Source organism: Bubalus kerabau, chromosome 15 (assembly GCF_029407905.1).
Source record: "Bubalus kerabau isolate K-KA32 ecotype Philippines breed swamp buffalo chromosome 15, PCC_UOA_SB_1v2, whole genome shotgun sequence".
Classification (NCBI taxonomy): Eukaryota; Metazoa; Chordata; class Mammalia; order Artiodactyla; family Bovidae; genus Bubalus; species Bubalus kerabau.
The window spans coordinates 45,751,531-45,778,875 of NC_073638.1; the positions used below are offsets into that span (position 1 = coordinate 45,751,531).

General features: G+C 40.5%; 1 protein-coding gene across 11 annotated transcripts; it reads right to left on the bottom strand.

The window, feature by feature from the left end:
- Window positions 1-300: 300 nt before the first annotated feature.
- On the bottom strand, window positions 301-25,601 carry ZNF215 (zinc finger protein 215). 11 transcript variants are annotated; one of them, XR_008703053.1, is made up of 10 exons: window positions 24,951-25,599; window positions 18,951-19,508; window positions 13,658-13,746; window positions 12,127-12,259; window positions 11,491-11,586; window positions 8,612-8,856; window positions 7,202-7,282; window positions 6,014-6,181; window positions 4,427-4,520; window positions 953-1,152 (listed from the first exon to the last, which is right to left on the bottom strand). XR_008703053.1 is itself a non-coding variant. In XM_055548800.1 (8 exons), the coding sequence occupies exons 2-8, from the start codon at window positions 19,348-19,350 to the stop codon at window positions 994-996; spliced, it is 1,266 nt and encodes a 421-aa protein (XP_055404775.1). In that variant the 5' UTR covers window positions 19,351-19,508; window positions 24,951-25,595; the 3' UTR covers window positions 301-993. The 11 variants fall into 11 exon arrangements, 9 of the variants coding, with proteins under 9 accessions (XP_055404775.1, XP_055404776.1, XP_055404770.1 ...); XR_008703052.1 differs by lacking the exon at window positions 4,427-4,520 and having other exon boundaries at window positions 4,564-6,181; window positions 24,951-25,598; XM_055548800.1 differs by lacking the exons at window positions 4,427-4,520; window positions 6,014-6,181; window positions 7,202-7,282 and adding an exon at window positions 1,301-1,444 and having other exon boundaries at window positions 301-1,152; window positions 24,951-25,595.
- Between the last annotated feature and the right edge of the window lie 1,744 nt (window positions 25,602-27,345).

Below are 27,345 nucleotides of genomic sequence, written 5' to 3' on the forward strand. Positions count from 1 at the left end.
CCATAGGTTTCATTTATGAACTAGGGAGAGATGATGGTGAAAGGTTGTTGTTGAATCACGCGAATACACCGGGATTCTTGGCCCCCGGAGGAGAAGAATTCAATCCGGGGACAGAGACGAGGCTTGATCGCTCAGAGCTTTTGTGTAATAAAGTTTTTTTAAAGTATAAAGGAGAAAGAGAAAGCTTCTGACATAGGCATCAGAAGGGGGCAGAAAGAGTACCCGCTTGCTAGTGTTAGCAATGAAATTATATACTCTCTAATGAATCTAAAGAATGTCTGGAGGTTGTAAAGACCTCACCAGACCTACTCCCATAATTTATATTTTAAGATAACAGAATTAGCCAGAAGGTTTAATCTAGAGACTAAGCAGGATACATTATTGTTATATAATCCTAAGGAATGTGGAGAAAGAAAAAAAGTTTGTCCTTTTTTTCTCCTTGAGAATTCCAGACCCCTCTCTCCTTGGGGACCCCTAGACTCCTTATCAACCTGCCTAGGAAATGATTCTCTCATTCCCCACTTTTCTTTTAGAATTATGTTGTCTAGGGAAAAGGGGCGTCGTTCTCGTTCCATAACTACTTTTGAGCTGACAAGGGGCGTTGTCCCTAAATTGGTGAGGCAACATATTCTCCTAATCCTCATATTGAGGATATCTTATCCAGGGGCCCCAAATAGTAGTTGGAGGAAGCTACAGCAGTAGCAGGAGTTTGAGCAACTATTTGTAACTTAAAAGCTTTCATGTGGCTAGAAACAAACCCAGTTATACAATTACAGATGCAGGCAACATAGTCATTAAAACAAGTTAAAATAGAAATTAAAAGTCACATTATGTCCATAGTTAAAGTGTAAAGTGTTGCACAGTCCATTTTAGGGTTGGTAGATGTCATCAGATGAAGAAGAGGCATCGCATGTGATTGTTGTCGAAGGTATTCACAGACTTGGAGAAAGTCTTTTCCTTGAAGTGGGGATGTCTACCACGGGAAGCCTTCTACTAAGAGGGGAGCGCTCCGCAGACCCAGCAGTTAGACCGATTGTGGAATGCAGCATAGGAGTGAGCCCAGGACAGGAAGACATTGTCTTGAGGATCCAACGGCAGACTCAGGATATTTGGCGTCAGCAGAAGTAAGCTCACATAGGTTATCAGGTCCATCTAAAAGGTACAAAGTCAGAGCATAGAAAGTAAAGACATAAAATGAAGTCACTTAATTTTGGTCAGGGTGCCACCTCTTAACTCGAGTATGATGTACCCACGAATCAATTTCTGGCACTTTGACAGCTGTGGGAGAAGAAAGAATAACCTGGTAAGGACCTTCCCAGAGAGGCTCAAGGGATGGGCCCCCGGATCCCAATGTTTTTATGAGGACCTCGGTTCTTGGCTCAAATAGAGGCTTGCTTGTCTTGGAGGCTGGGTCAGGAGTCGTCTCCCGGAGTTCTGTTAATGCCTGTTGAAAAGCTGAGAGCTGAGTTACATAATTAGTTAATTCCAAGGCTTCAGGGTCTATAACAATGTCTGTGAGTAAGAAAGGCCTTCCATAAATACATTCAAAGGGGGACAGTCCCTCCTTTTTGGGGGTAGTTCGAACCCTCATTAAAGCTATGGGTAGGACTTTAATCCATTTGTCCTGCGTCTCTTGAGTTAATTTGCGCAGATGTCTTCTGATAATGTCATTAGCTTTTTCAACCTTTCCGGAGGACTGGGGTCTCCAGGAACAGTGTAAGTGATCTTCTATTCCTAGAGCTTTAGACACCCCCTGAGTTACAGCAGCTTTAAAGGCGGAGCCATTGTCACTCTGAAGGCTCCGTGGCAGCCCAAACCTGGGGATAATTTTATGGATTAAAATCTTTATAACCTCTTTAGCCTGTTCACTACGACAGGGAAAAGCCTCAATCCATCCAGTAAAGGTATCTACCCAAACTTGTAAGCAAGAATATCCATTAGCTTTTGGCCTATGAGTAAAATCAATTTCCCAGTCCTCTCTAGGATACTTCTCACTTCGTTGTAATCCAGATTTTGTTAGCTTTTCAGTCTTTGGGTTATTTTTTTTGACAAATCTCACACCTTTTGATAATATTCTTTAAAGTTTTCATTACATTTTTATCTTTAAACAAACGAGAAACCATCTGATAAGAACTCTTGGCACCCAAATGAAAACTCTGATGTAAACCCTTAAGAATTTTCCACTGAGCATTTTTAGGAATTATTAATCGTCCATCCTCAGACTGTAACCATCCTTTATCAGTAATCTTTGTTCCTCGTGTCTCATATCTTTTTAATTTTTTCTCAGTATATTGGGGTTTTTCCTGTTCCACAGGACCTGTCCAGATCAAAGGCGTCTGTAGAGAAGGGGTTTCGTAAAGTGCGGCTTTTCTGGCTTGACAGTCAGCCAGACAATTACCTTCGGCTATTTTACTCCCATCCCTGCTGTGCCCTTTGCAGTGCATAACAGCTACTTCTTTAGGACAATATATAGCAGTTAAAAGTCTCTCGATCTCTCTGAAATGCTTAATAGGTTCTCCTGTTGCTGTTTTAAAGGGTCTCTCTTTCCATACTGCAGCATGAGCATGTAAAGTCAAATAAGTATACTTAGAATCTGTGTAGATATTTACCCGCTGCCCTTTGCTTAACTCTAGAGCTCGGGTCAGAGCCACAAGCTCCGCTAACTGAGCACTGGTTTCCTGGGGGAGAGATTTTGCTTCCAAAACCTGTTCAGCAGTCACCAAGGCGTAACCTGCTTTATGCTTTTCATCCTGAACAAAAGAACTGCCATCTGTAAATATTTCCATGTCAGGATTGTCTAATGGGGTATCCTTTAGTTCTTCCCGAGCTGCATAGTTTAAAGTTAGGAATTGAGAACAATCGTGATCAGGTGTTTCATTTTCCTTTTCAGGAAGGAAAGTGGCAAGATTTAGATTTCCACAAACTTTAAGCTTAGTTACTGGTCCTTCTAACAACAATGACTGATATTTAAGAAGCCTACTGTCTGTCATCCAAATATTAACCTTAGAATTTAAGATTCCACTCACATTGTGAGAAGTCAGTACAGTAAGGTTTTGTCCATTGTTTTTAAAGCTTCAGGTGCTAATAAAGCTGCTGCCGCAATTACTCTTAGGCAGTGGGGCCACCCACGTGAAACTACATCTAATTCTCTGTTTAGATAAGCAACAGGTTGCTGGTGAGGCCCTCGGGATTGTGTCAAAACTCCCAATGCCACACCTTTTCTTTCAGTGACAAATTAAATTTTGACCCTGTGCGCAAGCTCAGAGCTGGAGCTTGCAGGAGAGCAGTCTGAAGAACCTTAAAAGTCTTTTGAGTTTCTGGAGACCAAACCAGTTTGTCAGTTTGGGCCTGCTGAGTTTCAGCTATAAGTTTATATAAAGGCCAGGCAAGTTCCCCATAACCCGGAATCCAAATGTGACAGTAACCTGTGATTCCCAAAAATCTTCTCAATTGTCTTAAAGTCATAGGTAGGGGGTGATTTAGTATAGGTTTAATTCTCTCAGGGCCTATGGCCCTAGTCCCTTCTGATATGATTAGGCCCAGATATCTAACTGATTGTTGACAAAGCTGAGCCTTTTTTCTTGATGTCTTGTAACCACAGCCTGCCAGAAAGTTTAAGAAATCTTCTGAGGCTCGCGAACAAGCTTCCTCTGTCTCAGCACAGAGCAAAATATCATCTACATATTGTAACACCACTGCTTCAGAGCTATTAAAGTTTTGTAGATCCCGTGACAAACTTTGTCCGAATAAGTGAGGACTATCACGAAATCTCTGGGGCAAAACTGTCCAGGTTAACTGAGAAGCTGGCTGCGTAGGGTCTTCAAAGGCAAATAGAAATTGACTTTCTTCCACCAAAGGCACTGAATAGAAGGCATCCTTTAAATCAATTATTGAGAAATATTTGGCCCGTTCAGGAATTTCAGACAATAGAGTATAAGGATTAGGCACCACGGTGTGTAAAGGAACTACAGCCTCATTTATTATTTGTAAATCTTGAACTAGTCTCCATTTACCATTTGATTTTTTTATACCCAAAATAGGAGTGTTGCAAGGACTGTTACAGGGAATTAATAGTCCCTGCTCCTTTAAATTTTCGATGATGGGTTTTAACCCTTTCTTAACTTCAGGTTTCAGTGGATACTGCTTCTTATGTGGAAATACGTGTGGGTCTTTGAGCTTAACAACTACAGGAATAGCATTTTGTGCTCGACCCACAGATTTTCCATCAGCCCATACTCTAGGATTTACATTTTGTTCAACTAAAGGGAGAGAAAGGAAGGGCTCCATAGTCATGAAAACAGAGGCATGGACCTTGCTCAGTATATCCCTTCCCAAAAGGGGTGAGGGAGATTTTGGCACGATCAGAAACTCGTGTGAAAACAGCACAGAATCCCAGTTGCAAGATAAAGAATAACTGAAATAATACCTTTTGGCTCATCCAGACAGTCTCATTATGGAAGTGGATCGGGAAAAAAGTGGGCCAAGGGCTTCAGTAAGCACAGAATAAGTTGCCCCAGTATCTAAAAGGAAATAAACGGATTGGCCCCCCACAATTATTAATACCTGGGGTTCCTCAGGTGTAATTAGGACAGGAGCTTGTGTGGGGACCCTCGGGCACCTTCAGTCCTGATTGTCTTGAGAGTCCAACCCCGGAGACCTACGCCTCTGGGAGCAGTCTCTCTTCCAATGTGGTCCTTTGCAGACCGGACATGGAGCCCGGGGGTGGCTTAGATACTTGAGGGCAATCCCGCTTCAGGTGCCCCTCCTTTCCACAGTAATAGCAAGCCCATCCCTTTTCACCTGGGCCCCTCTGGGCATTTTTCTCAGGCTGTTTAAGAATGTTTTTCATAGCCTGGGCGAAGACTTCCACCTTTTCCTTTGTCTTTTTTTGCCTTTTTTTCTTTTCCTCATATTCCCTATCATAATAGACTGTCTGAGCCAGTTGTAACCGAGTATCTAAAGACTGATTTGGTCCATACGCCTGTTTTAATAGCTTACGGTGGATATCTGGAGCCGACTGAGTGAGAAATCTATCCTTTAAGATCACTTTTTCCTTTTCACTTTTGGGATCAATCTCAGTGAATCTGCGAAGGGCTTCTCTCAGTCTATCTAGGAATTTACTAGGAGCTTCCTTCGCCTCCTGTTCTATGTCTGCCAATTTGCCATAGTTTAAAGGCTTAGAACGCGCCTGCCTAAGTCCTTCAAGAATACATCTAACAAAATGACTCTGATCCCATCTTTCTTTAGCTGTGTTGTAGTCCCAGTCTGGTTCTATAGTTGGGACCGCCTGATTCCCAGTGAGGAGGGCCGCTATCTCGTTCTCCCTCTTCCCTACTGATTTGTTACCAAGCCATTCATCTCCATAAGCAACCGCTTTTCCCAAAACTTGAGTCTTTGACTCGGGAGTCAGCGTTTGTCCCAAGATATACATCACATCCTTCCAAGTCATAAAGCAGAGTAACACCTTTAAAAGCTCTAATATATTTTTCTGGGTCATCTAAATAAGTCTCGCAGATCCTCCTTGATTCTTTGTATTTTTTGGTAAGAGAAAGGCTTATTTAACTCTCACAGACTGATTATTTCTCCCAGTGGGTGTTTCATAAAGAGGCAACAGCTTGTGTGGCTGTTCCTCAGTCTCTCTGGCTGCTCTGCGCATATGAGCCCAGGGATAGATTGGAGAAACCTGTTTTTCTTTTTCTCTTTGTCTCCTGTCATGCATCTCATCTCTTACTTTGAAGGTCTGAGTTTCTACTGAACCAGAGTAGTCTGAGGTCGTACTGAGACAGGAGTTGTTTGGACCTCCATGTGGGCAGTTTGAATCCCAGTTTGGAGTCCCTGGTACGGGGGCAAAATAAGAGGACAAGAGGGAGCTGAAGGTTTCACGCCCAAATCTATACCCTTAGGACATAAGTCTGGCATATTTCGCAGAGAGAAAAAGGGCAACACATATGCTACTTCTACCCATTTCCCTTGTTCCTTACAGAACCGGTCTAATTGTAGAACAGTATTATACTTAAGAGACCCTCCAACTGGCCACCATTCGCCGTCCTCCAATGGATACTGTGGCCATGCAGTATCACATAGGATACAGGTGTGTCTTCTTTAAGCCCTGGGGATCAAATCTATCCCAGTTTTTCAGGATATAGTTCAAAGGAGTGAGGCTGGAATTGTTAGCTCCCATCTGTAAGAGAGAAAAAAAAGCAACCAGCGCCATTTTTTCTACTGGAGGCGTCCCTCCCTGCTCTAGATGGGGGTGTCGACAGACATTACACCAAAAGCTTTTCCTTCCTGGTCGGACTTAGTCTGTCCCTTACCGACACAGGCGCTGTACTCGTCCCTCCCGGTTCTACCACTGAGATGGGGTGGGGATGTACCAGGGGTAGACTTGATAGCATCCCTACTTGACGTCCAGCTCTTCCCCTTTAACCTTGCTTGCCTCTGATGTCACCCGGGGTGAATCAGAGTAACCTTCCGGAATGCCTCCCAAGCTAAGACTGCTGTGGGAAACATTCATCACCTGAGTGCCTGTGCACGACCCTGAGTATTTCCTGACCACAATAAGACCGACACGAACATAAAACTGAGATGTTCTTTTCTAGCATCACCACACCATTATAACAGCCTCCTCTGATCCACTAAGAGCCAGCGTTACCAAAGGAAAAAAAACCCACTGCAGTCCCAATCTGAATAACCTTTAACATCAGAGATGTTCTAAGAGCTACAGCTCCATCTAGCTTCCAAACTTTCGATTCCTAGCGAGGCTAGGCGCTTTATTGGCCACCAATCCAAGTTCGGGACCTAAGCCACAGTACACAATAACAGTATAGATCATAAGTCCCTTGAAAGTCTATGATCCGATAGATTAGGTTAGTACTTCTAATTCCCAAAGAGTTATGAAATGGTCAAAGAGACCGAAAAGTTTGACCGAGAAAGGAGAGTTCGGTCCACACGCTTTGCCCATTTCTGGTTGGTTCCCGAAGGAGACATTGGGTGCCTCTTGGCATTAGCAGGTCGGTATAACGCCCCGACAGGTTTCTGCCATAAGCTGTATGAGATCACTGTGGAACCGCAGAGCAGGGCTCCTTGCTTGCTTCACGCAGGGCATGCCATTCATTCACACAAGCACACGGTAGAGTTAGTAAAGCACGGCAGAAAACATGTTCACTAAGAGAACAAAGAACTAAGCTCCAAGCATCCTTACCTTGTCCTGAAGGATCCCGGATGAGCCCCCAAGATGAAAGGTTGTTGTTGAATCACGCGAATACACCGGGATTCTTGCCCCCTGGAGGAGAAGAATTCAATCCAGGGACAGAGACGAGGCTTGATCGCTCAGAGCTTTTGTGTAAAAAAGTTTTTTTAAAGTATAAAGGAGAAAGAGAAAGCTTCTGACATAGGCATCAGAAGGGGGCAGAAAGAGTACCCGCTTGCTAGTGTTAGCAATGAAGTTATATACTCTCCAATGAATCCAAAGAATGTCTGGAGGTTGTAAAGACCTCACCAGACCTACTCCCATAATTTACATTTTAAGATAACAGAATTAGCCAGAAGGTTTAACCCAGAGACTGTCCTTAGGCAGGATACATTATTGTTATATAATCCTAAGGAATGTGGAGAAAGAAAAAAAGTTTGTCCTTTCTTCCTCCTTGAGAATTCCAGACCCCTCTCTCCTTGGGGACCCCTAGACTCCTTATCAACCTGCCTAGGAAATGACCAATGGACATGAGAATAAGGACAAACACTACCACATTGCTGTGTTTAATTCCGAACCCTATGGCTTCATATGAAATCTGGAAAAGCTCCCTCAGATTTCTATCCAATTTATCTCCAGTATTAATTCATTCATATCAATTAAAGAATACTCTCTGACAGATATTTTCTTCCATTTACTATATTCACAGGATTCCTTCCAGAAGAAATTCACAGACTTTGAATAAGTTTTGCACTCTGACTGAAGGAATCCCACATTGTTGCTATCACAGGACTTCTCTCAAGTATGAATTTTTTGGTGTTTAAGCAGGTTTGAACTTCTGTTAAAGGTTTTCTTACATTGCTTACATTTGAATGGTTTCTCTCCTGTATGAATCGTTTGATGTCGAGTAAGTGAGGAGCCACGGGTGAAGGATTTTCCACACTTAACACATTCATAGAGATTATTTGTAGAATGGAGTCCTGGATTTCTGTTACTGTCTTCATGCTCACTGAGGGCTTTTCCACATTGATTGCCTTCCCAGGCTTTTGTTGCAGTGTGAATTTTTTGATGCTTTGTAAGGTTTGAACGTCGGTTGAAGCATCTTCCACATTCACTGCATTGATAGGGTCTCTCTCCTGTGTGAATGATCTGATGTCGAATGAGCGATGAACTGCGGCTGAAGGCCTTTCCACACTGATAACATTTATAGAAATTCACGGTGGTATGACTTTTGGGGTGCTGAATATCTGTACTCAGGCTCAAGGCACTCCCACACTTATATTCTGAATGCTGCTTACCTATTGAGTCTAAATTAAATTCAAAGTTAGTTTTAAGCTGATCACACTTTGGGGAATCCTTTCTCATAGGAATTCCCTGTTGTGTATCAAAAATTGACTTAACTGACTTAATATCAGCGCTTACCTTATTTTCACTATATTCAAAGTCTCCCTCCTCAGTATACACTATATTAGGAATGAAAACTTCTTGCGGCAAATTTATGTCCCAGGGTTCCTGATTCCTATATAACCAGTCATCACTGTTCCAGGCATCTACAGGAAAATGTTCACCTTCAGTCAATCTTGTCATAATCACTGCATGGGATGATTCTTCTCCAGAAATTCTCTGTTTTGGGACTAATTCCTGATTTTCTGAAATTCTCTCTCTGTCTAGAAATAAATAAAAAAAAATGCCATGAACTGGAAGGAAAATTGCTTAATTAGGAAAGGAATGCTAAGCCACATAAGGGTATACACATATCTTATGGATCTTTAAATACAGAATTGAAATGTGAGGTGGGGTTAGAAAATAAGGACTATAGAAGAAATAAATGAGATAAAAATATTAAAAAGAGGATGAGATCATAAAATATGAGGAGAGCTATTTAGGAATACTAAGGAGAATACACAGAACTTGGCAGAATATCAGTATATATACAGAGATGGCATGGCATATCACATTTCAAGCCATCACTGGTTCATAACTAGTCTATGAGAGTTATACCTAATCTTGCTTTCTCCAATAACTTGTCTCTTTTAACCCAAGCTGTTTCAAAAAATAAGCCCTTCTAAAATACCAATTTAATCATTTCTTTAGGAACATGTCTAAATTTATAGGCCCCATACCTTAACCATCTGAAAGCAAACCTGCAATGCTAGTGCCCCTATTATCCTTATGGCAGCAATTATTCCCTGTATTTAACAGAGGCAGAAAGAACTGAAATATATGATAGCATGGAAACTATTCTTATTCTGGGCACAAAAATCACTCCGGATTCTACAAGTGCTCAAATATTTTTCTATGTGTTTCTTAGGACTCAAAACTTAACCTGATTCAGGTTGTGTTTTTCTCTTTTCACCTCTCTTTAAGTTTCTGTATTTCTTTTGATAAAGTTCCACTTCCCTTCTCAAAATTCCTTTTCACTTAGTTTCTCTGTGTGTGTGTGTGTATATATATATATATACCCAGTAAATGCATTCTAGCATTTCTTAAAAATTAAATTTAAATGAACTTTCTTTCTCTTTTTCCACATAATTTCAGATATGTCTAACACTGTTGTCTTCCATGATTTATCAGTAGTTAAGTAAGATCTTCAGCTTTGCAGTTTCACACAGTTTCTAGGACATCTCCGCTTGACTATTCCTACTCTCTTCCAAAACTCAACAAATGAGAGACTATCTCCCTCCATGTGGAAACAGCTTCCCTTGACATCCTCATTTTTGTTCAATGAGTCACTGGTCTTTTAACATTTACACTGGAGTTTATAAAGAAAACTTGAATAACCACGGCTCTTCATCTCTCACATCTAATCTGTCCTTAGGTAATACTGTTTTACTTGATGAAATGACTTTTACCTCAAAGCAGCTCCCATTGATACATCCAACTTTGTCAAGTATATATCAATTCAGCCTCCTTTAGTCTAATTTCTAGGAGCAATCATCATTTGTCTATACAATGCCCATGCTAGAACGTAGACTATTAAATCAGAGTGTCCCAGGGTGGAGCCCAGGCATATACTGGGAATCCCGACTGCAGTCTTCCTGTCTCCATCTCACCAGTGTATGTTGGATGTGTGGGAGCAGATAACCTGTTCCTTGAAGTCACAGGTTTTCAGAGTGAGAGGAATCTCTTTCAAACCTGGACTTAATTCACAGAATGAGTTTCTGGACTTCAAACTTGATGCCATAATGAGATGACATCTGGGGAGAGAGTAAATGTAATTAACGAGGAAAATGAAGTCAATTTGTGGTCAGAGGACAAACTACAGCAGATCAAAATTATGGCATGTTCTCTGATATGCTCTTCAGAGAGAAGTGCAGGGTTTTTTAGTGTTTTTTTTCCCTTCCTCGGGAATTTGGGCTGATCCTGTCCCTGCTTAGCCGACAGAATGTAGCAGAAGTGATACTAGGCTACTTCTGGGCCTGGCCTTTAGAAGACTGACAGCTTCCAACTCCTCTCAGGAAGTTTCCTCTCAGAGCATGGCTGCTGTGCTGTGAGAAGCCCTTGCCTCAGGAGGCCAGGTACAGGTATTCTGGTCCACAGGACCAGCAAAATTCCCATGACAGCCTGCATCAACCTCTGGCTATGTGATGAGTCATCTTGGCCATTCCATCCCAATCAAGTGGCCAGAACACCGCACCCTCAGCCAACATCATATGGAATGTAAGAATTCCTAAGTCAACTCACAAAATTGTGAGAATTACATAAGTCACTAAGTTTTAGGATGATCTGTAAGAAGTAATAGATGATCAAAACCATAATTGTTCTAGCAGTATTTACTGAACAGCAAATTTCCTGGTTGTATTTCCCTAATAAGTATGTTCTTACATTTGTACAACTCATTTTTCACATAACTTTACTCCTATTTAAAAAATCACTTTAATGTATTTTGTTATTTTCAAGTCACTTAGTTCTAAGATGTAGAAAACCTACTATATCTGGCCATCTTACAAAATCCTTAACAGATATAATAATTTTGATCCTGAGGATATATTTTGATATATATATACATGCCTAGCTGCATCACTTTTCAGTACACCAGAAACTAACACAACATTGTAAATCAACTACACATCAATTAAAAAAAAAAAATAAGGAGTCTGTGTTTCTAACCCACACCACTGTTTTGCCTGTTCACATAAGGAAAAAAAAGTCTGTGGACGAAAAGCAATGACTTTTTTTCTTCAAAGTTTAGCTGGTTTGTTGTCACCTCCTAACTATCAACTCAAACTGGGTCATACATTATCTGTGTATTTAATGAACAGAAGCTTCTTACAAATGCCTCAGATCTGCCTGATTCTTACCAAAAACAGCTGTTCTTGGGATTTCTTGCTCCATTATCCAACTTTCTTTCTTACTCTCCAACTTGGAGGTCTCAAATGGTTTGGAAAGTAGATGCTCTTTTCATGGGGAAAAGGAAACAAAGACATTTCAGACATTTTTATAGGCAAGAGAATTCAATCCCAAAATAGTAGTCTCTGAGCTGCTAAAAGATAAGGCCAGTGAACCTGTGTATTCTAGCTCTACATCAGAAAGGACTTTCAATCACATTCAGCAAGAGCATCCGCTATTGTTCCCAAAAGTTATTAGAAAATCTAAACCCAAACTCAAATATCCTCAACCACTTCAGCAGTCCTAGTTTTTAACAGAAGATGAAGAGACTACTGGGCTTCCCAGGTGGCGCTAGTGGTAAAGAACCCACCCAACAATGCAGGAGACATAAGAGATGAGGCTTGGATCCCTGGGTCAGGAAGATCCCCTGGAGGAGGCATGGCAACTCACTCCAGTATTCTTGCCTGGAGAATCCCCATAAACAGAAGAGCCTGGCAGGCTACATACAGTCCATAGAGTTGCAAAGAGTTGGACACGACTGAAGTGACTGAGCACGCACGCATGAAGAGACTACTAAAGGGCAGATTAGGTAAATACACAGATACCACCTTTATGCAGTGAATTCAGGTTCCTATAGTTCTCCAGCATCACATGCCTGTACAGGTTCTTTACAGCAGGGTCCAGTTGCCCCCACTCTTCTTTGCTGAATTCCACAACCACATCTTTGAATTTCACTGGTTCCTAAAACATTAAGTTCCTATTTAATTAAAGGTCTCCAAAATATCAGTATTACTAGAGAAGAAATGAATTTGGAAAGAATAGGGTTAGGTGGTCACAATATACAAAAATAATTGATAGGACAGTGTTGGGAGTTCTAAGTGGTAAAAATCAAGTTACATGAGGGCCTATCAACTTGGTACTCTGTGAGGGCTGCAAAAGGAAAATGAAGGGCCGTCCTAACTCTAGATGAGCTTATATTTTAATCGAAGAGAAAAAACAGTTGGAATAACTGTGGAACAAAAATTACTATAGAGTACAAATAACTTAGACAAAGAGTTCAGAACAGGAAGAGTTTAAGGTATAATTGCAGGAAATTTGTAATGAAGATGTAGTCTCTGCTAGCAGAAGAGGGAGCATCTCTAATTGGGAAATGCAACCTTTTGATGCCTCATCCTTCAGGTCTCAGAGCCCAATGTCACTCTGTTAAATACGTTTTTCCCCTCCCCCCCCGATTACCCAACAAAGTGGCCTTCTTCCTAATCAGTCTACTGGGTTATGTTTATTTTTCTCTGTAATAATTATTACTATCTGCAATTATCTTATTTGCTTGTATTTGTCTGTCTACTTCTACTATAATATAATCTCCACGAAGGCAGGTTGTTTTGTTTTCTGTCATATTCCCAGCCCTTAGAAATGTTAGGCACTGCAAAAATACTTATTATAAAGGTCCTCATCCCATTAGTTGTTGCACTTCTCTGTTCAGCACTCTTAACCTTGTCCTTCTAGGCACCATCAATCACACTGAAATACAAATCACACAAACCGTCCTCTACCTCAGAGCCAGTCTTTGTGAATAAGCTGTCTACATGTGTTCTGCCTACTTCCTCACTTTTCCTCTCCTCAACCCTCAACAATCTGGCCTCTGTTCCCATGCATGCGTATATCTCCTTGACACTAAGAGAACAGACACTACTCAGCTGTACTTTCCTGAACTTTTGAAGAACTGAAATATGAAATGTACTTGAAAATGCTCATCCTTTGCTTTCAAGGTGATATCATATTGACCTGGTTTTCCTCTACAACTTTGGTCCCTTCATTTCAGTATCCTTTGAGGTTTCTTCTGCTCTTGCCTATTAACTGACATTGCTCAGGATTCTGCCCTTGGCTTTCTTCACTTTGAATTTTAAACATTCCCTGGGGAGGCCCTATGCCTACAGTTTCAGTTATCATCTACAATCTTGAGGGCATAGATGCACAGAGAATATACAAAATTAAATTTTTTCCAAAGAGTGTATCATCAACTAAAATGGGTCCAGTGTCCTGTGGCAGCATAACAGTCATGCCCTATGTTTGGCAAAAGTTCAAAGACCAAGAGAGAAAAGGCAGGATGTTTCAATAAAGACTGGAATCCTAATTTACCTGGGATTTGCCTGTTATTAAGTCCGCTTCCATTTTCTCTTTCTTGAAGCTCCCTTTCTGATGTAGGACAGAATCCTTGCAGGTTATACCTGAAGATGAAGAAAACATTAGGGAGAAACATTTTTCCCCAGAGACACTTCTAATAATTACAGCAGTTTCACCATGCTACTTCAGAAGCTTGAAAAAAAGTCAAGTTCTACCAGCAACCAGAATCTCCAGGGGTGGGGCCCAGATTTTTATTTAATTCTTTATTATTATTTACTTTTTGACTGCACCATGCAGCATGCAGGATCTTAGTTCACTGAACCAGGGATGGAAACCACAACCCTGCAGTAGAAGCAAGGAGTCTAAACCACTGGACCACTAGGGAAGTCCCTGATCTTATAGTTTTAAAAAGGTCTAAAAGTGTTTCTGATATTCTACCAGGGGTGGCGAACTACTAGATCAGAGAGAAGAGGGAAAATAATACTTTGATGCCTCATCTGTGGTTACAGCAGATCAAAAAAATAACAACTATAATCTTGTCAAAACTAAATCCTAATTAAGGCTTAGCCAACACAGGCTGTAATTCTACTGGGAGCTAATAATATTTTACCTAACCAATCACTTCCTCAAAGACATTGGGGATTACTCTGCGCAAGGATTCTTTTCCTCTAAGTTGCTTTGTGTATACTACACACAGACTTAATGACTCTTCTATGACATAAAAATCTTTGCGGCAACCAATTCTGTTCTCCAGCCCTTTGGTGAGACATATATATATATACCCAAGGGCCAGTTTCTAATGTTACTCCAAGATTCATTAGTTACACCACTAATCCTCAAATGTCAGTCTATGGACCAATACTGGTCTGTAAGTATTTCACCCTTATTGATTCAGGGTGAAATAAGAAAAAACAAAAACAATGCAAGAAATATTTATGAGACCATTTTGTAAATAAAGGCAAAATTGAGGAGAAAAAACCCCAAAATTTCAGCAACATGCCATTTGAATGTTGCCAATAAGATTATAGTCTGTTAACTTTATTCAGGCCTATAACACTTTGTGAAACCCCGGTCCCATAATTCCTCGGACAGTGACTACTGCATTTTTTGGTCTTGTCATTCTTAGAAATATGCAAGATATATCTTGAAAAGATGCAAAAGCCTTAAATCAACCATCCTCCATTTTATCACTCTCATTGAGTACTGTTTCCTTTCCTTAACTCTTTTCTCTCCTGACCTCCTTTCTAAACCTTTACAATTGTGTTCTCTGAAACTCTTATGCCATTCAAAGAAAAATTCACAAATTAATACATTCCCAAGCTCTTTTTATATTCTTTCTCCCTTTTAATTTAAAATGGATCTTGCCCACCAAACTCACCTCCTCTCATTCTCCACTACTATGGTCTTGGTAGTTGCTTAGATATAGTCATACTTTCTCCATCCCCACTTCCTCAAAAAGATTTTTTACTTGCTTGACATTTTTAAAATTACGGATTCAATCTCTTCAGCTGTTATAGATGGGGTCAGAATCTGTTTGGGTCGTTTTGGAAAATTTTCTATTTCATCTAAGTTTTCACAGTGTCCTTTTTGATTTATGCAAGTTTAATAATAATCCCCCTACCTTTATTCCTGATCTCAGTGATTTTAGTCTTTTTTTTTCCTTGATCATTGTAGCTAAACTTTTATCAATATTGCTAATCTTCAACTTTTAAAAAATTTTATAAAGCCTATATTCTTTGTTTTCTGTGTCCACTTAAGTGTCTTTTGTCAGCTTAGTGGTTAGCTAGCAATTCCACAGAGATTCCCTTAAATGCTTGAAATGGAGAGGAAGCCTGGCGTGCTGCAGTCCATGAGGTTGCAAAGAATTAGACATGACTGAGCGACTGAACTGAACTGTGGAGGGGGGAAAACCTCAAAACCATTCCCTAGCCTTTGTAGATGGGCTGTCTGCATAGGGAATGCCTTCAACATTTAGCCAGATAGTTATCACCTCTGCTTGAGCGGAGCCTGAAGACTGGACAGAGGTGAGAATCAGGGAATCCTCAGGTCTTTTTGAACACATACCCAGCCTCCTAGATCTCTAAGAATTTGTAGGAGCTTTCAAATCCTTTACTCCCTAAAGCACCTTTCCTCCCAATCTTTTTGTTTGGTTTATGTTTATCCCAACTGTTTATTTGCTGTTCTAGGTGGCAGTAGCTAATATAGTTTTCATTAAATGTTTTCAACAAATGCTAGCCAGTAGCCTCTCAGCCCTGAGAGGTCTGTGTATGCTTAGTCACTCAGTCCTGTCCAACTCTTTGCAACCCCATGGACTGTGGCCTGCCAGGCTCAGTCCATGGGATTCTCCAGGCAAGAATCCTGGAGCGGGTTGCCATTTCCTCCTCCAGGGGATCTTCCCAACCCAGGGATCGAACCCAGGACTCCTGCATTGCAGACAGATTCTTTACTGTTTGAACCACTATGGAAGCCCTCCTGAGAGATCTAAGTTAAGTACAAATAAAGGCAAACCCTTTAAGTGGATTCTTCAGGGATCCACAGCACGTTATAAGAAACCAAAAGCCTTTCCCAGTTCTGTATTACCCTGCAACCTCTCATTTCCTTCTCAACTAAACTTCTCAGGAATAGTCTATAATCATTATTACACTCTCACCTCATATTTCATTTTTTTTTTTTTACCCATGTGATAGGCAGAATAATAGGCCCCTTGAGATATTCATGCCCAAACCCTTGGATAGTATGGCAGAAGGGATTCTGTAACATTAAAGATCTTTGAGATGAAGAAATGATTCTGGATTATCTGGGTGGTCTCAATCAAATCACATAGTTCTTGAAAAGCAGAGAACCTTTCCCAGCTGTGGTCAGTGAAACAGAGAAAGTGAAAGAATGAGTGTGAGCAACTGCATGTGTGCCAGCACACACTGTAACAACCGAATGGAGTGTCAGAGAGATGGCAGTGTGTAAAGGACCCAGTTCACCATGGCCAGTATGAAGATGGGGGAAAGGGAGCAGGAGACCCAAAAAGAAACCAAGAACTGCTGAAGCCTTGATTTTAGCCCAGACAGACCCACGCTGGACCACTGAGCTAACCAACAATTTCAATCAATTATTTTCAGTACTCATTTTTATAAGACTTTTTTTGTTGCAACAGTGTTCAACAATCCCTTCTTTCAGATTTCTTCTTTCTTAGCTCAAGACACCAATCTTGCCTGGTTCTTTGACTTTCTGGATTACCTTTCTAGCCTGCTTACCTTATTTTGAGTTTTCTTATTTTTCTCAGTCCTTCATTTTATTTACTTTTTAGATAAAGACTAAATATAACTCCAACACCTGTATCATCACTGTTTCTAATTAATAATTCTTAGTCAAATATCCAGTCAATTGCCTCACATGTTTGTTATAAGGTCCACACATTCACATGATCAGTTACCTATCTTTCATGTTTTTTTTAATCTCTAAATCCCTCTTCCATGCCCCGCCCTACTTCCTTAGAATTTTGTTCTAGAAAACTGGATTGTCTTGTAGTTTGTGACAAATTAGATTTTACTAATGGCATTCCCATGGTATAGTTTAACACATTCCTCTATCCTAGATCTATGTTTTCTATAATGGTAGTTGAAGCTATGTGTGTGCTCAGTCGCTCAGTCATGTCTGACTCTGCAATCCCATGGGATGCAGCCCACCAGGCTCCTCTGTCCAGGAGATTTTACAGGCAAGAATACTGGAGTGGGTTGCCATTTCTTCCTCCAGGGAGTTATATCTATACCAACTCTTAAATAGTGGGTCTTCCTAAGAATCTGTATTTCTTCTACTCCTGTTCATACCTATAAGTTTACGTATTTTTCCTTCTTGATTTTAGTGCAGAAAGACCCACTAATTTACAGACATGTAGGACTATAATTCATATTGTTTTAAGTAATAAAATTAATGGTAACATGTTATAGCAGCAACAAAAACTACTAAACTTCTACTAAAACGGCTTCAACATTAAAGCCAAATTGTTAATTACATATTAGATGGTTCATTGTGGCTGTCGCACAAAGACCTCAAATTCAATGTGTCACATAATTAATATATCAATCTCTCCTCCAACAAAATCTGTTATTTAACACCCCATTCATGCAAGCCAGAACATTTATCCCATTCACAGATAATATGTAAATCCTTCAGGTTCAGTCTCCTGTTTTCCCAATGCTTCCTCATTCTCTAACACGTGATCTACTATAATAGCTCCTAACTGGTTTTCCTATTTTCAGAGCTCTCAGTGCTGTCCTTTATTGCAGATGTTGATCAACTATTCCTATAAAGATCCAGATTATAAATATTTTATTTCGGCTTTGCAGGCCATACAGTCTCTGCTATAACAATCAACTCTAGTCATAGCAGGAAAGCAGTTATAGACAAAATGTAAACAAATGGGATGTACCCGTGTACCAATAAAAATTTATTTCCAAAAATAGCTGGCCTGTGGTCATGGTCTGCTGACCCCTGCTCTACAATGAAACCAACAGAGTATTTTTGAAAGGCAAATCAAATTGTTTTACTCCCCTACTCAATCTCTGAGTTCTCAGTTCAGCCTTCCTAGTATAGTAAAGTTCTTTATGATCTGGCCCTTGACACCATTCAGCTTCAGAAAAAGTTACTGTGCTAAGTAAAATAAGTCAGACAGAGGAAGACAAATACTCTATGATATCACTTACATGTGGAATCTAAAAAATACAACAAACTACTGAATATAACAAAAGAGAAACAGACTCACAAACTAGTGGTTACCAGTGGGAAGAGGGAATAGGGGAGTAAAGGGGTAGAGAATTAATAGGTAAAAACTATTATGTATAAAATAAGCTACAATGATATATTACACAACAGAAGGAATATAGCCAATATTTTATAATGACTATAAATGGAGTATAATCTTATAAAATTGTGAATCACTATACTGGAAGGACTGATACTGAAGTTGAAGATCCAATACTCTGGCCACCTGATGGAAAAAGTGAATTCACTGGAAAAGACCCTGATGCTGGGAAAGATTGAGGGCAGGAAGAGAAGGGAGTGAGAGAGAATGAGACGGCAGGATAGTATAGCAAACTCTGGGAGTCTGTTAAAGGTCAGGGGAGCCTGGCATGCTGCAGTCCACAGAGTTGCAAAGAGTCAGACACAACTTAGGGACTAAACAATAACATATCATAAATCTCCCACTTATATAATATTGTACATCAACTATATACAAATAAAAAAAAGTTTAAGATAATTTTTCCTCATATGGGAGAGGGTCAACTATTCTACCTCCTATTTTCTATATTCTCACCTTCATCTTCAAGCATATCAATCACATCCTGTATGAGGCTCACCACTTCTTCGCTATTCTTCGGATGTTGTAAATTCACCCAAGTCCTGACTTCTTCAGGGAGAATTGTCAGGAACTGCTCCAGCACCAATAGCTCTAGAATCTGCTTCTTTGTATGAATTTCTGGTCTCAGCCACTGAAGACTGAGCTCCCAGAGTTGGCTCAGGGCTTCACGAGGCCCAGACACTTCCAAATACTGGAAATGCCTGAATTTCTGACGAGAAGCCTCACAGTCATCTGTCTCCATGACTGCGATGGTTTCCTGCTGCCAAGACGTATCTGCTCTCAGGACCTCACTTTGTTCATGAGGAGTCAGGTTATGAGGCTTTGAGATAGTCATCAGCTTACTCAAAGGCTGCATCCTCCTCCACAGAACTCCCACTGCAGTTCAAATTTGTCTTACCAGAAGATTCTAATAATTCTCAGGCTGGGGCTAAGCACTTGTGTACAATGTATATATGCAGTGAGAAAAGTTCCAGGAGCTTCAGACACACAGCCAATATTCAGGTAACTGAGAAACTGGGGGGAAAAAAAAAAAAAAAGACACAAATGAGATCTAGGCCAAAAAGTATATTCCCAGACTATAATAATTAAAAGTTTTCATTTGTTAGGATTTGCTATGAACCAGTCTGCAGTGTGCAACAGGGAGATCTTAGGCTCAACCCAACATTCAAGACTTACAAGTCTACCACACATCATATTTGGCGCCAGCTACTAAGAAGACTACTAGACAGAAAACAAAGCTTGCTAGCAGAGGACTGAGGAACTAGAATTTTTCTTCAGTGGGAGTTCTGACAGAGTATAGCTCAAGTGCAAAGCAATGTGGCCCATGCAGGTTGGGCAGAAAGCATCTTGACTGAAAGGTTCCTTCCACAGGACCAATATCTAACAACTCTACAAGTGAAGCTCTCAGAGCTCCCCAAAAGAGCATGCCTGATTGTAAGAGTCACTACAGTCAGAGAAGTTCAGATCCAACTTTCCATCTGGTTTACAGTTCTCCCAGTCCAGATGCAATTTACCATTCAGGAGTCATGTTTATTGTAAGCCACTAGGCTAGTGGTTCTCAGGTGCAATTCTGCCAACACAGAAAATCTGGCAATGCCTGGAGACAGTTCTGATTGTCACAAGTGGGGGCTGTTACTGCATCTAGTGGGTATAACAGGGAAGCTGCTAAACACCCTGCAGTGCACATTACATCCCTTTATAAAAAATAATTATCCAGCCCCAAATGTCAATAATTCTGAGTTAAGAAACCCTGATATAGTCAATATATAGTAGTTAAGAGTACACACTTTGGAGTTGTAGACATGAGGTTAAATCCAGACTGTACTAGTTACTACATGTATGAACCTGAGCAAATTGTTTAGCCAAAGTCTGAGTTTCCTCAACTGTAAATGAATGTAACAAAATCTGTCTGATTGAATTATAGGGAATAAAAGAACACTCACCTCACTTCTTAGCAGATAGTAAGCATTCAATAGATTATCATATATTATCATACACAACACAGATATGTCTGCCTATAAGTATACCTTACAATCTGGCCAAAAGTTTATGTATAAAAGTATTTCCTGACCTCATCTACTGGCAATGTCCACCTGAATAGATCAATCAACATTCAAGTAAGGATTAATAAACAAAGTAGGGGAAGGATATATGAAGGCCTTTGAAATGATGGCGCGATAGAAGGAAAAATACACAATGCGAAAGAGGACAAGAAAACATTTTAGAATACGACATTCCAGGGGGGACAAGAAAAGGAGTTTGGAAATAAGCAGAATCCATAAGACTTAAGGCATAAGAAAACATGCTCCAGTTGATAGTTATTTTCCACAAAGGTAGAAATGAACAATTCTGATACTGATATACACTGTGCTGGAACTGAATACTAAGTAAATGGAGTGCAGTTTCTGAGAGCCAGGTTTCTCAGTGTTTGAGTGGGACTTTTCAGATAACCAAGGGAAGGAGGCCAAATGATCCATGTGGTAATGAATTAGAGCTGGAGATATGAGTATGAACTTATGTTTAGCTTAATACAGTTAAAGAAGGTTACATATAGAAATATTTACAGATATATGAATATATAGGGGTTAGTATACACACATGTATTTCCTTGCTTTGTCAGCAGAGTAGGCATAGAAGAACACTTAACTCCCAGATCTTGGTTTCTAAAACCATTCTTCAATAAAAGGAACCAGAGTTCCATGGAAATATGGATGCTTTGAGGACTGGGGTAGTGAAAGGTTGTTGCTGAAAGACCTGGGGGTTCTTGGCCTCTGGAGGAGAATTCAATCGGGGGCCAGAGACGAGGCTTGATCGCTCAGAGCTTTTGTGTAAGTTTTACTAAAGTCTAAAGGAGATAGAGAAAGCTTTTGACACAGACATCAGAAGGGGGTAGAAAGAGTACCTCCCTGCTAGTCTTCAGCTGGATGTTATATAGTCACTAGCAGTCTGTAAACGAAAGAAAGGAATGTCTTAAAACTCAGAATGGCACCAGGCCCCTCATCCATAAGATGCATTTTGGGATAATCTTGGCACCAGATGATTCATCCCGGGCCATAAAACGATTGACTTGAATCTTGTGGAATGGCAGATTACCATACAAATAGTTTCATTTACATAGATTAGGGGAACAATATCTGAGTATAACATAGTGGTTTGTCAAGTAGGTTCTGAGCCATTAGGCGGAAAGGACTTGAGGACAGAGTCTGGGGTAAATGCATAGTATATTAGCATAGCTTAAGAGAAACATTTCCATAAGAAAAATGCATTGGTTAACTCAAGGTGTGAGAATAGTTAACTTCAGGTGAAACCAGGTGTCATTATGGCAACACAGTATTTTAAGAGAAACCTTTTAAATTTGTATAGAGAAGGAAAAAATACACTAATTTGTTTCCTCCTGCCGCTTAAGAGAGATAAAAATGTCTTACACTTGCAGCCTATTTCCTCCATTTGGAGATCCCTGGCCTTTCTGCCTGTTACCCTCTCAGTAGGAAATATATAAGATGAGTCTGGCACATCTTAAAGTGCCAGAAAGAAAAGAAATGCTCAAAACAAAACAAAACACATTTACTGGGGCACATCAAAGGTACACAGAAGCTAAGTGAAAGAGCTCCCAATGGCCAAAGCTGGAGCAGCATGAACAACTGAATGAAGTAATACTGGATTATAATGCAAACTATAAAATAAATACCCTTAAGCCACACTAATATACATGACTGAATCAATCAATAAGTGTGGAAGAATACACAAATCTCCCATGAGAAGAATTCCAAATATTTACATACTCAGGCCTCCAGGAGGTAGCGCATAACTCTCCATTGAGTGTGGGCTCTTTGTAGTGATTTCCTTCCAAACGAGTACACTATGGAGAGGGAGAAAAGTGCATTTATAGTGGAGAAAGGGCTTCCCTGGTGGCTCAGACAGCAAAGAATCTGCCTGCAATGCAGGCAACCTGTGTTCAATCCCTAGGCTAGAAAAAATCCCCTGGAGAAGGGAATAGCTACCCACTCCATTCTTGCCTGGAGAATTCCATGGACAGAGGAGCCTGGTGGGCTATAGTCTCTGGGGTTGCAAACAATCAGACATGACTGAGCAACTAACACACACACACACACACACACACACACACACACACACAGACACACACACACACACAGACACACACACACACACACACACACACACACACACAGGAGAAACCTCACAAACGCTATTTCAACCAGGTGACGAAGGGTAACATCAATAGTGGTAAGTCACGTTGACAGTATGTTCCCTTGAGACAATGTGGTGGAAATAGCACTTTTCTCTCTGTGATCTCCCTTCTCTAAACCAATAACTCCAATCTAATCATGAGAAAAATAATCAGACAAATTCTAATAAATGGGCTTCCTTTAAAATACCTGACTTATACTCCTCAAAATTGTAAAGGTCATTAAAGGCAAGTTTGAGAAATTGTTATAGCCAAGGAGCTTAACGATATAAAACAAATAAAGAAATCAAATCACATAACTGAAATATATTTATAGCAAAACTTTCAGACAAGAGAGGTGATCAATAATAGCACAATGTAAATAGGAGACTAAGACAACTTTTTCAGTCCTTAGCAAATAAAGTAAACTAAAATTAACAGCACAGTGGACATGAATATGCTTACTTTGATATATAAAACCAGATAGAATGTAATTTCTATTCAAGCTCTTATGAGAATGCTTAAAAAAGCCGCTGCTTATTAAGGTACCAAAACTCTTCAATAAACAAAAGGTAAACAAAAGTTGTGCAAACCACATTTATTATCAGAATGAAAACTAGCTCTTAACACCATGCAGAAATAGAAAAAACAATTTCAACTACTTTGAAATTTAACGTTTGCTTCTAAAACACAACTCAAATTAATTAAAAAACACTTCAAACACCGCATTTCAAAATCTACATAGCACAGCTCAAGTTCTACTGTTAGGAAATAGTGAAGCTTTACATATATAATTAAACAAGAATGAGATGAACTACACATTCAACTCAAAGAGAGAAAAAGCATCAAAATACACTAGGGATTTATAGATTAAAAATTAATAAATTACTCAGTATAAATAATTATAGAGCTACGAGGGCAGGTTAGAGATGCTCAGGATGACATGCTGGTTCTTAAAGATTTCAAAGGAGGAACAGTCTGGATGATAAACGGACCAAGGTACCGCCATGACTGCAAATAGCTTAAGTGGTCTGTTTAAGGGACGAGCAATGGAATAGTCAAGAACTGTTTAAGTTTAAACTCTAAAGTACTCAACAGACACCTTTAAGGACGATGGTTAACTCAGGATGAAGAGTTAAGGCGCTAAGCCAGTAACTCTAAAGGAAGGGCTCAGTAAGGCGCAGGTGACAGGAATCTGGAGAGTTAGATTAAATAGCCAGCTGACACAAGTTCAAATGATTTTACAGCGTCAAGGAACTGGAACAGACGCTAACTATGAGGAATAGGTAGTATCTGTAAGAAGGGTTGTTTTTAATCCAATATGTCATAGGCAGAGCAATACCCCGAGGTAAGGAGAATCTTATCTTCCGAGATTAGCTTGTAAAAAGGAGCATAAAGCAGTGTGTCAATAAGCATCTGAATAAAGAGAATGCTTACAAAAGCCACTATTTTATTAAGGTACCAAAAAATTCTTCAATAAACAAAAAGTAAATAAAAGTTGTACAAACCACGTTTATTACCAGAATGAAGACTAGATCTCAACACCAAGTAGAAATAGAAAAAACAATCTCAACTACTTTGAAATTTAACTTTTGCTTCTAAAACACAACTCAAATTAAAAACACTTGAAACACTGCACTTCAAAATCTATATAGCACAGTTCCAGTTCTACTGTTAGGCAATGGCGAAGCCTTACGTATATAAACAAACAAGAATGAGATGAATTACACATTCAACTCAAAAGTGAGAAAAAAACAAAAAATAGGGATTTATAGATTAAAAATTAATAAATTACTCATTATATTTACTACTAAATATAAAATTACTAAGTTACTTTCAGCGCGTGGCCAGGAATGACTGAGAAAGCAAGGCAAGTTGGAATGAACTTGTCTCCATTTTCTTTTCCAGTTAATCGATCCAATCACACTAGATCTGGAATCCACCATCACTCCAAAATCAAGCTGCGCATGCGCAAGATATATTTACCAGGGTAAGCGCCTGAAGACCTCCCGCATCGCAGAACTGAAGGAGAGACAGGGGATCTGGACGTGGAACCTAGCCTTGCCCACCCATACCCTGCTTACTTCTCTCCCACGCGCTGACTTCCTTCCACAGCCCAGGCCTCCACCCCTGTCTGGTCGCGCCCTCCTCCAGCGTCTCCAGCAGAAACTGCAGAGCGCAGAGCTGGAATCCGAGCAACTGCAAACAAGCCGAGGAGGCCCGTGCGTTCCTCCTGGATGCCCTCTAGCGGGATTCCCAATTCCACTCACCCGCCTCCTCACTGCCCGCTGAGCCGCGTGATACCTGCAAGTACCGCTCCCAACCAGGGCTGGGTTCAGTCACACCCAGGAGCCACTTCAGAGGAGCCGCACAAGTCGCCCGCCCGGTCGGGGAAGGGAGATTGCGTTGGTAAACACTGCAGAACTGAAGTACCGTGGGTCACACTTGACCCTTACTCGCCGGCGCCGGTTCCGTACCTCTTAAATTCCAGGAGCAGGCCAGCACACCTGCGCATGCTCACCAGGCTTGTCTGGCGCCCCCCAGCAGCACCCGCGACCCCTTCGTAAAGTTGATCAGGGGGTGGGGCCTCTCCCAGACCCGCCCCTTTCCCAGGCCTCTCCCACTTTGTAGACTTGAGTCCAGCTCTAGGGCCTAGAACCGAGGCCCGCCCTTAGGGTAGGTGGGAAAACGGCTTGTCAAACTTCTGTGGCTTCCTCCATCTACATCTAAAACTGGCCAATATCTTTCTTACACGTTTTCACTGCCCCACCTACTCATCTCCCCTTTCTTCTGGAATCAAAAAGCAGTCAGGAATTTGTAGATTGTCAAGATAAGAGAAGGGGTAGTTTCATGGGCTATGTGTCATGGATATTTGTTAGTTTTAGGCGTCTGATCATTTGAATAACCTTTCTATAATTATAGTCTTCTGTTGAGTGTTGTGGAGAGTTAGAGTCTGTCTCTGTCCATAGAAATTGAATACATCTGATATTAAATGCCTTGGTCTGCATTGGAGTTAGGACTTAATCAATTAGATATACCCAGTCTAGACTGTAAATTAAGAGCTAGTGACGTGAAAAAGGAAGAGTATCAGTTCCTTTGCTTTTTTAAAAACAGACTTTATTTTTTAGGCCAGATTTAGAGTTAATGAAAAAATGAGAAGCTATAGTACAGCATACGTGAACCGTGAACTTCCAGATGTTCAAGCTGGATTTAGAAAGGCAGAGGAACCAGAGATCAAATTGCCAACATCCGCTGGATCATCAAAAAAGTGAGAGAGTTCCAGAAAATATCTACTTCTGTTTTATTGATTATGCCAAAGACTTTGACTGTGGAGATCACAATAAACTGTGGAAAATTCTGAAAGAGATGGGAATACCAGACCATCTGACCTGCCTCCTGAGAAATCTGTATGCAGGTCAAGAAGCAACACTTAGAACTGGACGTGGAACAACAGACTGGTTCCAAATCAGGAAAGTAATACGTCAAGGCTGTATGTTGTCACCCTGCTTATTTAATTTATATGCGGTTCCAAATAGGAAAAGGAGTACGTCAAGGCTGTGTATTGTCACCCTGCTTATTTAACTTATATGCAGAGTACATCATGAGAAACGCTGGGCTGGAGGAAGCTGGAATCAAGATTGCCGGGAGAAATATCAATAACCTCAGATATGCAGATGACACCACCCTTATGGCAGAAAGTGAAGAGGAACTAAAAAGCCTCTTGATGAAGGTGAAAGAGGAGAGTGAAAAAGTTGGTTTAAAGCTCAACATTAAGAAAACTAAGATCATTGAATCATTTCATGGCAAATAGATGGGGAAACAATGGAAACAGTGTCAGACTTTATATTTTTGGGCTCCAAAATCACTGCAGATAGTGACTGCAGCCGGAGAATGCAATGGCACCCCACTCTCGTACTCTTGCCTGGAGAACCCCCAGGGATGGGGAACCTGGTTGGCTGCCATCTATGGGGTGGCACAGAGTCGGACACAACTGAAGTGACTTAGCAGCAGCAGCAATGACTGCAGCCATGAAATTAAAAGACGCTTACTCCTTGGAATGAAAGTTATGACCAGCCTAGACAGCATATTAAAAAGCACAGACATTATTTTGCCAACAAAGATCCGTCTAGTCAAGGCTATAGTTTTTCCAGTAGTCATGTATGGATATGAGAGTTGGAGTATAAAGAAAGCTGAGTGCTGAAGAATTGATGCTTTTGAACTGTGGTGTTGGAGCTTCAACTTCAGCATCAGTCCTTCTAATGAATATTCAGGACAGATTTCCTTGCAGATTGACTGGCTGGATCTCCTTGCTGTCCAAGGGACTCTCAAGAGTCTTCTCCAGCACCACAGTATGGAAGCATCAATTCTTTGGTGCTCAGCCTTCTTTATGGTCCAACTCTCACATTCGTACATGACTACTGGAAAAAACATTGCTTTGACTATATGGATCTTTGTTGGCAAAGTGATGTCTCTGCTTTTTTATATGCTTTCTAGGTTTGCCATAGCTTTTCTTCCTAGGATCAAGAGTTTTAATTTCATGGCTTCAGTCACTATCCACAATCCATTGTTATTATTTACATTATTACGGCACATCTACTACAATTAAGAATATAAGAATGATACCTTATTATTAACTAAACTTTACACTTTGCTTGGATTTCCTTA